This window comes from Rhodnius prolixus, unplaced genomic scaffold (assembly GCF_049639745.1).
Source record: "Rhodnius prolixus isolate KJV_2025 unplaced genomic scaffold, Rpr scaffold_9, whole genome shotgun sequence".
NCBI lineage: Eukaryota > Metazoa > Arthropoda > Insecta > Hemiptera > Reduviidae > Rhodnius > Rhodnius prolixus.
Genome location: NW_027411604.1, coordinates 12,576,628 through 12,590,492, shown reverse-complemented (window position 1 = coordinate 12,590,492; position 13,865 = coordinate 12,576,628). Strand labels below are relative to the sequence as shown.

General features: G+C 32.8%; 1 protein-coding gene across 5 annotated transcripts; it reads right to left on the bottom strand.

The window, feature by feature from the left end:
• Nucleotides 1–261: 261 nt before the first annotated feature.
• LOC141454715 (uncharacterized) lies at nucleotides 262–13,860 on the bottom strand. Of its 5 annotated transcripts, none has more exons than XM_074129261.1 (7): nucleotides 13,726–13,860; nucleotides 12,734–12,792; nucleotides 8,807–8,924; nucleotides 3,348–7,414; nucleotides 3,194–3,276; nucleotides 2,379–2,480; nucleotides 262–1,010 (listed from the first exon to the last, which is right to left on the bottom strand). In XM_074129261.1, the coding sequence occupies exons 2-7, from the start codon at nucleotides 12,790–12,792 to the stop codon at nucleotides 949–951; spliced, it is 4,491 nt and encodes a 1,496-aa protein (XP_073985362.1). In that variant the 5' UTR covers nucleotides 13,726–13,860; the 3' UTR covers nucleotides 262–948. The 5 variants fall into 5 exon arrangements, with proteins under 5 accessions (XP_073985362.1, XP_073985360.1, XP_073985361.1 ...); XM_074129259.1 differs by having other exon boundaries at nucleotides 13,026–13,758; XM_074129260.1 differs by having other exon boundaries at nucleotides 2,379–2,477; nucleotides 13,026–13,758.
• Between the last annotated feature and the right edge of the window lie 5 nt (nucleotides 13,861–13,865).

Sequence of the window (13,865 nt, the reverse complement as noted above, 5' to 3'; positions counted from 1 at the left end):
CCTGAACCACTTTCTACTTATCCCAAATCAACTTCGCTTACTTCAAATTCTATCGTATTTAATTTTTTTTTTGTGATGAGAAACTAATTAAAAAATGTTTTTTTCTATTTAAATATAAACATGTAGATTTTCATTCTACCTCCGAGTTAGTTTGGGATCCTTTAATTAATTTCTTTATTTAAGTACTTAGGAGCACCTGATAAAATTCAAATATTTGACTGAAATTTGAAAAAATCGAGTGTTTTCAAAATAACTCATATATGTATATTAATTTTTTTTATTTCATTTGACATTTCAATACAGCTCACTTTAACCAACTTTTTACCTTGGAATTCATTTAAACACTAAAAAGTTTGAGAGAAGTGACGTGGTCATGCAAAACATCGTTAATAATTTGTCAGAGTAACAACAGAATTCTTCCTTGATCAATAATTCAATATTGCCCATTACTTTTATTTTTATTTGAATATATTTTTCGAAACCTATAATAATTAATTTTCTATAAACACTTAAGACAAAGGGTCTACTATCCGGACGGATAAAACTGACCATTAGAAATCTTAGCTTTTAAGTAAACAACGATAATTAAGCAACAACAATATAGTAAGTTAGTTGTTATGAAAATATCCAAGACCAGTAGAATTCGCGTTGCTGCAACAAAAGTGAAAATATTCAAATCAAATAAAATTTGATTAAGTAATTAGGCTGTATTAGATTTTACGGTTCTTCTGTTAAAATAATCTTTCCTAATGTTAAAGAAATTCTCTTAAATTTGAAATTTACTGATTGCAAGAAATTATAATATTTAATTAAAGTTACAGAGCAGTAAGAAGTGCATTGTACGTTTTGTTTTTCTCTACAGTTCTACAAAGTAAACTAATTTTATTAACTTTTTTATTTCTTTAAATACTTGAACAATTAAAAACAAATTAATCATCTTCATGAATATTATTTCCATCTAAATCCGTCTTCAATGGTTAATTCTTGTTCATCATACTTTTCTTTCCTCACTGAAAAAGTATTAATTAACTAGATAATTCAATTTATAACCAAAATTAATTAAAACTAAGTGTTTTCTTTCCATAACAGGTGATAGAATTCAATGCAATAACTGAAATTGCCGTTGAAATGTATGCCAAAAGACAATATTTAAAAATAAAAAATAAAAAAAATCTTATAAATATCCTAAAATAATGTGAATATCTTTTTGTCTGCGACTTAATATGTTTATATTGCATTGGCTTTTTTTTTTTAGTTTGCATTATTTTAGAACAGTTTTTAAAAAGTCGAAAAGTCAACCAGTAATAGAAAATAAATAAATGAACAAAGTAATGTCTATTTTTTCTTAGGAGGTGGTCTTTACAAAATTAGATGTCGAGTACTGAGGCGAATAGCAAACATATAAACCTTATATAAGTCTCATTAAACCATTAAAATAAAATCCAAGGAATCGAACTTAATACCACAATACATCTTAGCTTTGCAGGCCTTACCTCTAACTTACCTTTTAGCTAACTTGGCACCTTTATTAAAGTAAATTTACTATTATTTAGAAATGGGTATTAAATGAAAACTGTTTAAATTAAATCAACTTATCATTTAATGTTAATTTAAAGATAAAGATTTAATTAAATATGAGTGAATGCAGAAGATGTTTATAAGCTGCCCTATGTCTAGTCCAAATTGATTTATTGAAGAGATTTATTTTTGTCTTCTTTGAATGATATAAGTAAGTGACATTAACAATATTTCATTTAATTCATTTCAATGACTGTACAAGTGCATTTTAATCTGTATAACAGAATAAGGCTTTTTCTATCCTTATAGAAAATTGGAAAAGAAAACTTGCGTCCTTAATGAAAAGAATTCTCCAACGACAGATATGCACGAGAAACGTGTATAAAAATTAAATTGTATTGATTTACAAAATTTTAAACGATAATGAAGAACTAATTTTCGATGGAAAGCTAGATGTTCCGAAAATGTTTTAGCCTATAATTGTACTGCCCAATTTTTTCCCTGACAAAAGGTATATTTTAATAAGTAAGATTTCTGTTACTATTTTGTACATCTTTACATTTAGGAGTCCCTTTTATTATTAATTTTTTATAAGTGCTAATGAAACTGTTTAAACAAAGTAAATTTATACAATTATTTTTTTAATTACAGAATTTTTCAAAAGGATCTGTGTTTCTGAAATATCACGTCTATGGAAAGTCCTGCTCATTTTCCGATCCCTAAAATTTCATCAACTGCAAGTTCGTCAAATGTTTAGTTTTGGTAATAATTTTCGAACTTGGTTCCTCAGTTATAGTAGTTATTATTTTAATTTGTACAGCACTTAAATATACTTAATTAAATATCTTGATATATCTAACCTCTATATGATGCAGAATGTTTTCTAATTCTGTAAATAATACCACTTAATAATATTGCTCCAATTATAAGAAGAACTGCGGGTACAATATACAAGTATCCTGCTAAGTAAATTGAAGGTTCTTATTATTAACCTATATGTAAATTTGGGAAAAATATTTTAATATTGAAAAGTAAGTTATAAATAATTTCGTTTTTTAAACACAAATAGAAATGTAACCCCGGTCATCTTCGCGATGTTAAACTGATACATGTATCTCGATGGCAAAGCAGCAATGGAGGAATGAACAATTAATTTCTCTGATTTTCATTATCACTTATTTCTCTGACCTATTTTTCAGCAACTACTTTATTACGCCGAAAGAGATTATTTCTCTATCAAGAAAGGATCATTTTGCGAAGTATTAACGATCTTTTATTTTTATTTTTATATTTTTAGAACATTGGAGCCCAATTCTAAATCTCTTAGCGGCAGCTAACTAGCAATGGATTGCATTTCTTTAGGATGCTCATTAAATCTGTTGAAAATCTTGTAAGTATTCTTCTTCTTTCCATAAGATTAGATTTTAGATAAATTATTTTTTATACTTTCCGTTTGTGATTATTGAGTAATAATATATTACCAATCGCTATCGTAGTCAATGCGATGTTAAATACAATATCAAAATTTCTTGCGATCACGTATTTATTCCCGATTTAAAAAATTATTTAAAACTCTCACAAAAACAAAAACTTTATTATAGTAAAACGCATCACGATTTGTTTTTCATATAACTGACTTTACAAAAGTTACAAAATAATAATCTTCAATTCTTACCGTAAATTGACTTATCTGTTGGCCTTAAATTTAACCGGCAAGGATTGAAGTAAAATAATGCTTCATTTTGTTTATGCATTCTTCTGAAAAATATTGTCACTATTATGAAAAAATTTAACAATATTATTTTTAAATAAAAACTATATATACTTACTCCAAATTACTCCCACACATGCATACATCACATTTTCCTTTTTTCAATCCATGCAATTCTTCTGGATGTATCAAAATTATAGAATAACTAAAGTTTTCTTCTGTATGATCTATAAAGTAGTTTGTCTCATTTCTTTCCTCATCGTTATCATTTTTGATTTCATGTTTTTTACAGATAAATTGTATGTGTTTATTATCAAAATTGATTTGAGAAATACATGATAATGGTAGAGCTGAACAAGTTTCACAATTATTAAAAGTACAATCCACATTGGATGTATTAAATATATCACTACAACTCCAGTTTAATGACATTATTGCGTCTTTTATGGAAAACACTATTTTTTTTGTGGAATAATGTAAACCTTTAGTAAAATAATGCGTTCCAATTTGTACACATTCTGGATATATTTTACATTCATTAAAATTATTTTCACAGTCTTCTCTACAAATTGGCATACACACATTATGTTTAATTTTAATATAGTCTTTATCGCAAGTACAGACATTAGGAAGTGTACAGTTGCCATTCAGACAACCTCCATCACAGACTGGTTCGCAGACATAGTTATCAAATTCATTCTTTGTATAGCCTTCATAGCAAGTGCAGTTCTCTGGTTCGGTACAGTTACCATTTAAGCACTCGTCTGTACAATCTGGTTCACAGATATATTCTGTTATTGGTTTGTAACCGGCATTACATTCACATGTGTCTGGGGCAGTACAATCACCATTTTTACATGGTGTGTTACAGACTGGTTCACATGTGCTACCGTTAACTTTAGTATAATTTTGTAAACATGTGCAAATACCTGGTTCAGAACAAAGTGAATTTATACACGGTTCAGAGCAATAAGGTATACAATGATTCCATTCTTCCGCATAAGAAGTATAACCGTCATTGCATGTACACTTTTCTGGCTGAGTACACTGTCCATGGATGCACTCCCGCGAGCAATAAGGTACACACTGATTCCATTCTTCCGCATGAGAAGTATAACCATCATTGCATGTACACTTTTCTGGCTGTGTACACTGTCCGTGGATGCACTTCCGCGAGCAATAAGGTACACACTGATTCCATTCTTCCGCATGAGAAGTATAACCATCATTGCATGTACACTTTTCTGGCTGTGTACACTGTCCGTGGATGCATTCCCGCGAGCAATAAGGTACACACTGATTCCATTCTTCCGCATGAGAAGTATAACCATCATTGCATGTACACTTTTCTGGCTGTGTACACTGTCCGTGGATGCACTCCCGCGAGCAATAAGGTACACACTGATTCCATTCTTTCGTATGAGAAGTATAACCATCATTGCATGTACACTTTTCTGGTTGTGTACACTGTCCGTGGATGCACTTCCGCGAGCAATAAGGTACACACTGATTCCATTCTTTCGTATGAGAAGTATAACCATCATTGCATGTACACTTTTCTGGTTGTGTACACTGTCCGTGGATGCACTCCCGCGAGCAATAAGGTACACACTGATTCCATTCTTTCGTATGAGAAGTATAACCATCATTGCATGTACACTTTTCTGGTTGTGTACACTGTCCGTGGATGCACTCCCGCGAGCAATAAGGTACACACTGATTCCATTCTTCCGCATGAGAAGTATAACCATCATTGCATGTACACTTTTCTGGCTGTGTACACTGTCCGTGGATGCACTCCTGCGAGCAATAAGGTACACACTGATTCCATTCTTCCGCATGAGAACTATAACCATCATTGCATGTACACTTTTCTGGCTGAGTACACTGTCCATGGATGCACTCCCGCGAGCAATAAGGTACACACTGATTCCATTCTTCCGCATGAGAAGTATAACCATCATTGCATGTACACTTTTCTGGCTGTGTACACTGTCCGTGGATGCACTCCCGCGAGCAATAAGGTACACACTGATTCCATTCTTTCGTATGAGAAGTATAACCATCATTGCATGTACACTTTTCTGGTTGTGTACACTGTCCGTGGATGCACTCCCGCGAGCAATAAGGTACACACTGATTCCATTCTTCCGCATGAGAAGTATAACCATCATTGCATGTACACTTTTCTGGCTGTGTACACTGTCCGTGGATGCACTCCCGCGAGCAATAAGGTACACACTGATTCCATTCTTTCGTATGAGAAGTATAACCATCATTGCATGTACACTTTTCTGGCTGTGTACACTGTCCGTGGATGCACTCCCGCGAGCAATAAGGTACACACTGATTCCATTCTTTCGTATGAGAAGTATAACCATCATTGCATGTACACTTTTCTGGCTGTGTACACTGTCCGTGGATGCACTCCCGCGAGCAATAAGGTACACACTGATTCCATTCTTTCGTATGAGAAGTATAACCATCATTGCATGTACACTTTTCTGGTTGTGTACACTGTCCGTGGATGCACTCCCGCGAGCAATAAGGTACACACTGATTCCATTCTTCCGCATGAGAAGTATAACCATCATTGCATGTACACTTTTCTGGCTGTGTACACTGTCCGTGGATGCACTCCCGCGAGCAATAAGGTACACACTGATTCCATTCTTCCGCATGAGAAGTATAACCATCATTGCATGTACACTTTTCTGGCTGTGTACACTGTCCGTGGATGCACTCCCGCGAGCAATAAGGTACACACTGATTCCATTCTTCCGCATGAGAAGTATAACCATCATTGCATGTACACTTTTCTGGCTGTGTACACTGTCCGTGGATGCACTCCCGCGAGCAATAAGGTACACACTGATTCCATTCTTCCGCATGAGAAGTATAACCATCATTGCATGTACACTTTTCTGGCTGTGTACACTGTCCGTGGATGCATTCCCGCGAGCAATAAGGTACACACTGATTCCATTCTTCCGCATGAGAAGTATAACCATCATTGCATGTACACTTTTCTGGCTGTGTACACTGTCCATGGATGCACTCCCGCGAGCAATAAGGTACACACTGATTCCATTCTTCCGCATGAGAAGTATAACCATCATTGCATGTACACTTTTCTGGCTGTGTACACTGTCCGTGGATGCACTCCCGCGAGCAATAAGGTACACACTGATTCCATTCTTCCGCATGAGAAGTATAACCATCATTGCATGTACACTTTTCTGGCTTTGTACACTGTCCGTGGATGCATTCCCGCGAGCAATAAGGTACACACTGATTCCATTCTTCCGCATGAGAAGTATAACCATCATTGCATGTACACTTTTCTGGCTGTTTACACTGTCCATGGATGCACTCCCGCGAGCAATAAGGTACACACTGATTCCATTCTTCCGCATGAGAAGTATAACCATCATTGCATGTACACTTTTCTGGCTGTGTACACTGTCCGTGGATGCACTCCCGCGAGCAATAAGGTACACACTGATTCCATTCTTTCGCATGAGAAGTATAACCATCATTGCATGTACACTTTTCTGGTTGTGTACACTGTCCGTGGATGCACTCCCGCGAGCAATAAGGTACACACTGATTCCATTCTTCTGCATGAGAAGTATAACCATCATTGCATGTACACTTTTCTGGCTGTGTACACTGTCCATGAATGCACTCCCGCGAGCAATACGGTGCACAGGTTTCGTTCACTTTAGTATATCCATCATTACACTCACAAATGGTTGGTTTTGTACAAATCCCGTTTATACAGTTTTCACAATGCGGCAAACAGTAATATTTATTCAGGTCACTTAGTTTGTAACCATCAAAACATTGACATTCCTGAGGTCTTATGCATTGTCCATTTTGGCATTCTTCATCACATATGGGATTGCATATATGATGGGTGGTTCCATCTTTTCTATAATTTTCTGAACAGTCACATTTATTGTGATCTGTACATTTCGCATTGACACATGGAGGATCACAAATTGGTTCACATTCGTAGGATGATCTTTGTTTATGTCCTTTAATACAAGTACAAATTCCTGGGCCGGTACACTTGCCCAAGATACAATTCGGACTGCAAATAGGATGACATGCCAAAGGTTCTGCTGATACTTCTTTATAACCATCACAGCAATATTTCGATGTCTGAGGAACATCTTCATTCTATAGTATATGTAAATAATGCAATAAATATGTATTTATTAATAGAGAAGTTAAACAAAGAATATCTGTTTCAACTAAAAATTATAATTATTATTTGTATAATCAAGATTAAAATACAAAATATAACTTTAACAGTAAACAAAATTAATGCCCATTTTTTCAAGCAGACTTTAAAGTCAACTATAAATCGCAGGCAGAGGCTACTAGCAAACGTACTTTGCTAGTAAATAGTTCTCGCATTAAACATGAATATACCTTTGCGGGCCTCGCCACTAATCGCTCGACTATCGTGGCACTTAACTCGAGCATTGATTTATTAACATTGGGAACAGTTTAATGATTATTTTCAAATGCTTTTTGTTTTCACGATTTGAAGGGTTTGCCGCAAAAAATTTGCACTATGAATTGAATAGGATTGTCTAAAAAAGATTTGGGGAGTTTTGAAAGGTGCGCAACATCAAGGGTCCTTTGCACCTAAACTATACTGGAGAATAGGCACTTTACTACACAGCCTAATCTACACCTAGTCAATCTAATCGAAACTAACCTAGTGGTTGTCCTAACTCGTATTTCCTTTTAACCCAACTAAGTAATGTTGGGGTGGAGTACTCGATATTCCTCGCACCCCATAGAGATCTAACCTAAATTTTAAAATAACCTATTTACACTAAGTTTGTAAATTAACCTAAGTTTGTGTACACTCATACACTCATCTAAATAAGTACATTCGTCTTAATAAATAAATACATACATCCTAATAATTACATTCATCCTAATAATTACATTCATCCTAATAATTACATTCATGCTAATAATTACATTAGCAGGAAGGAAGACATCCTGCGAGACAAGAAGACAACTGTTTGCCACCCCTGCCCACAAAAAAGATTTAATTGTTGGTAAAAGTGATGACTTCTTAGAACTGGGATTATTAATAAACTGATAGCTAATTTCTTATCTCAAAATGTGTGAAAAAAGATTTCATTGGTTCTAGGAGTGCACCTAAATTTTTTCGGAGGTTTCTTGTAGGAGAAGTAAATCTATTAATTTTGTATTAATGAATTTCAAATCAATTTTACACAATACTGCAATAATGAAACAAAATATACACCCCTAACTTTGAACTGAGCCCTAATGGTTACTGTGGGTTAGGCAACTTTTAATGTTTGTATACACATAATGTCATCTAATGCTGTATTTTTGTAATTTTATGACAGATTTTCTGCAATGGAGTGAACGTAGAGAGGTAATGGAAAAGTTATGGTCACCGGCTCTCAGGAATCTATAGCGGATGTGCCTTAATAGGTAGGTTAGAGTACCTATCAGTGTTTCAAAAAATAATAATAAGTATATCTAAAATTATGTTGTCTTAAGAAAATATATATACATCACCTTAACTCTATATTTAACACTCTTTCGCAACTCAATATTTGGACATGCGAAACCGCAAAAATCCCAATAATATTTATACTCTGAGTGAATATAAGATTGCCGAACAGTTTTAGTAAATCTAGAAATAAATTAAAAAATGAAAACAATTATTGCTTTCAGTAGTATACTAATATAAGTAAAATATATAAAACTTTCAAAAATAATATGAAATAATCTGTTTAATTAGCGAACTATAAATATAATATTAAAACTGTCCGGTAGGACAGTTGTATAAGGGTTGATCATCAAAAACTGCACGAAAAAGCGTAACGTTGAAAAACACCCAACTTTGACAATTTTTTTCTCTTTTTCTATAAAAGATAAAATTCCCAAATTTTCTTTATAATGTAGGGCAAATCCTCCTTTATAACTGTAATTTTTTTGCAACCACCCAGATCTAATAGATTTCGAGAAAAAAGTTGCCAAAAATGAGCAAAAACGGCATTTTCAAAAATTGTTGTTGTTCTTGTTGTTGTTGTTGTTGTTGTTGTTACCTTTTTTGTAAACAACGTAGCGCCTAAACGCGTGAACCGATTTTCATGAATGAGGTGTCATTCGATTCGGAATTTTATGTAGATGTGCCTTTTGGGGGTCTCGACGCTGTACCTCGAATGGGAGAGGAGTTAGCCCCCTTAATGTAAGGCCCCCTCCAAAATTATTATTACTAATTACTCTGTAAATCTTGGTCCGATTTTGAAAAAAATTGGTAGGATGATAGAGTTAGGGCTCCCCTACGTAACATTAAAGCGGCGATCAGCTCTTACATTTGTTAAGGGAAAGTATAGCAATCGTTTCAAATTATCGACACGTGAACCGATTTTCATGAATGAAGTGTCATTGGAATCGAAATTTTGTACAGATTTGCACTTTAAAAGCCTCGAGGCTGTGCCTCATAAGGAGGGGAGTTTGCCCCACCCAAGTAAGGCCCTTTCTAAAACTATTATTACCAATATTTCTATAACGCTTAGTCCGATTTTGATATTTAGCACGAAGCAGTAATTAAAGCTCCTCTACGTGGCTGTGATGTGCCATCATGCTCTTACACCTACTAAGAGGAAGTACTGCAATCGTTAAAATTATCAATGAGAGAACCGATTTAAATCAATGAATGAATTGTCGTTCGATTCAAAATCTTTGCCTCTTTGCCTTTTAGGGAGAAGTACTGTAATCGCTGTTTATTTTTCTTACTCCTCTTAAAAGGAAGTACTGAAATCGCAGTTTAATTTTGCTATTTACGTACAAATTACCTTCCTATTTTATTCAAAACGCTTTCTCAAAACAATTGTTATTGAGGATGGCAACTATAATCATTCTTTAAAATGATTTCTCCAGTGGCAGTTACGGTTCCGACTTAACACCTTATCAGGTTATAATGATAGAATTGCTTATTCCAAATTTTAAAAAAATCTGTAAAGCAGATATGTAACTTTGCAAAATAGACAAAAAGAAAAATCTATCCAAAAGGTACAAAAATCTCCTTAACAAAAACTTACAGTTTAAAATGTTAAGTATAAGGGTTGATTAAACGCCAAAAGGTACACAAATCAGCAAGTATCCATCATTTCATTTTCACTTCATTGACATTATTTAAGTAATTTTACTGCATTAACTTTTCCTTCACATTTTTATAATTTATTAGATGTCACAGACCCTTATGCTGGCCAGTTCATTCATAATATTTTTTTGTTATAATAATGATAAATTGAGTTATGAATTATTCTGAGTAGTCACAAACACATGCATGTTAAAGTAGAAAAAGACACGGAGGATTGAAAACAATATTTCAGTCTTGAATTCGTCTTACCGAAATATTCGTGAGCACAAATAACACACAGTTGATAACAAGTAGATTATTCAACAATAATTATTCATTTCTCAATTGTAATTTAATTTAGTCTCCCTAATTTTACTTATAATAAAATACTGGAATAATTAGCTGTCCTAAAAATATGCATATCTTATTTATTTTATATTACATACATACAACATTTTGGGAAGAACACCTAGATTGAGAATGTAATTGAAGAAAACTGTATTATTTGCGATAAAGCCAGATAATTATTACCTATTATTGTAAACGTCTGACTACTACAAAAAATAACAATTACTTTAATCGAAGAATGAACTTAAACCGACGATTTTTATTTAAAAATAAAAATAAATAAATAAATAAAATGAAATCATTAATGTATGTTGGTGTAAACATTTTTTTTAAAAAGTTTTTGAAATTTTTAGCCTCATATTTTTGTTTCTTTTTAACCTGTAATTAATAGTTTGATTATTATAGATAAATAGATATTACAATCTACAGTCTGTAGTCTTGAACAAATATTTTATGCATGAAAATGGCCAGCATAAGGGTCTGTGACATCTAATAAATTATAAAAATGTGAAGGAAAAGTTAATGCAGTAAAATTACTTAAATAATGTCAATGAAGTGAAAATGAAATGATGGATACTTGCTGATTTGTGTACCTTTTGGCGTTTAATCAACCCTTATACTTAACATTTTAAACTGTAAGTTTTTGTTAAGGAGATATATTTTTACATTGATCATTATTGGTAAACCTAAGAAATGGTTTTATATTTAAAGAAATATTTATTGCGCCATAAAATCTCTATTAAGAAACATTAATTATTTACTTTCTCTTTCTCTCAACAAGTGTGACTGTGATACATTTCCGGAATGAGAAGTTCCTTTTTTTAAAAAAGTTATGAAAATCGACAGAGCTACTGCTATGATTTTCTTATTAACATTTTTCCTCTCAAAATCTATTAAGGGCTCTGAAGGAATATGGCTTACCTCTGAACTATCATCTTAGTGGAATGTTTAGGCCTATTAATTGCATAATATTTTCAGGGATTACTTGTGTTGATGGTGAGCTTGTAGCTAATGACGTGACCGTAATAGCGAATTTATTGCTCACAGTAGGTTTAAAAATGTTGTGACACATTCCATGAAAACTGAAGTAGTTCTGGGTGACGTGCGCGGGTAAAAATAACTAGTGTCATTTCAGTGAAACAATGGCCTTATATATCCTGTCAGGGAGGATTAAATATGATCCTTGAATTTCGAGTTTTCAGAAACTCCATCTTCACTAAATACAGTTTTATTTAATGAATTTTTAAATTTGTATAAAAAAGAAAATGGTAAAATTTATGTTAACATAAAAGCCACATATATTAGGCAGATCTTCAACTTTTGATCACTATGAAAATCCGTTTTAGAATCGTCCTGGGAGAGACGTTGGGGTAAGCTCCCCTCTAAATTGTCACATCAGGGTAATGTACAATATTATTTATAAACTGTTAAGAATAATAAGGGTTTAATTAGTTTCTGAAAGTCAAAGTGCAAAGGAAAAAATATTAGTTATTATATTATAGTAAAAGCATTTTTTGTGAATATTTACTTAGGCCTGCTTTTTTTTTATGATTTTAAAATAAAGAAATTTATAGGTGCATTGAACTTGGTATATCGAATAAATTATATCAAATTTTCAAGAGAAATTGATTCTGCAGGGATTTGGAGGAGCAGCTGTATAGGTTTGTTTAATTAAAAAAATTGTCATTTCAGTAAAATTTGCATTAAGAGTAAATTAAATGTCTAGCTTTAAAGGGAAAACAATAAAAGAACCTAGTGATATTGTGAGAGCATTTAAGGAGAGTTTAAAGCCTGGGAATGATTCAAGTATTTTCTCATTTCATTTACTTAATTTAGAAAAACATTTAAGAAATATTTTATACACAAATCAATAACGTACACTTTTTTATTTTTAGTTAGAATTATTAATATATTAATGATAATTAAAAAACTTTAATCCCCTTTTTAACTAGTAACTCTATTCTTAAAACCCAACTAATTACCAAAAATGATTTGAAAAAACTTACATCCAGGTTTTCTCACAAATTCCATCGTCACCATAAGCTGTGCTGATCATGACAAACATCTAAAATATAAATAAAACAAAATCACTTAATTTTTTTTAAATGAAGATTATCTTTTGTTAGTATCAGTTTTTATACGGTAATGTTATCTCATTCTATGAACAATTAAAAAAAACTTTTAATCTAATGAATTAATTATTTTAAATTAATTTAGGTAGTAAATTTAACAAAATAAATGAGAAAATAAAATATAATAACAATACTAGAGAAATGACTACAAATGAATAGCACATACAAGTAATCCTAGAAAGAAAGCCATATTAAATAATTATCCCAAAATCGTCAATTAACTAATAATATTGGCCACCAATCTAGTGAAGTTTGCCTACTTTTCCAGGCGGACTTTACGTCCAACTAGCGATTACTACCAATTAGGTTGTTGGCCAACAATCTAGCCGCAATGTCAACCATCTTCGTTACTGTCTCACACATCACTCCGTTATTATCAACACGTAAAACATCCTTATGATAATTCATTGCAATATGATAAGGATAAAATAGAAACAAATTCGAAAAACAAAAGATCTTTTTACTTCCTCTTAATCCTGTTGAGGAGAAGTACTACGATCGGGTTAAATTTTCGGTCTTCCTGGAAAAGACAATTTAATTTATTTTTTTATTTTTTATTTTTTTTTTTGAGATCATTGGTCAGTTTATGTATGTACATAGTCAAGGTTATAATGCCAAGCGTCCGCTGAACCGCTGAAGATGTTGACGAAACAGTACAGTCTGACTATCACAATACATACTTCTACCTCGGAATCAACCAAACACTACGAGAGATGTACACCGGACATGTAGAAAGCACGGCTACTTATCAGGGGGAAAAACTAGAGATCTCTGTTAACGGACTTGTTAATGGCAGAACGATGTTTCGACACACGAGACAACAAAAAACCGAGAACAGTAGTAAATATGTCTCTTTCATTACAAACCTTGTCTATAAATCTTGAATCTTTCTCGGTTAAGGAATTTGCGGGAACACTGCTGCAGGTCAGACGACGCTGAGTACTTAGCCAAAGTACTGTAAGTAACCAACAAATAAACTTATAAAGACAGTGAATCTGATTTGTTT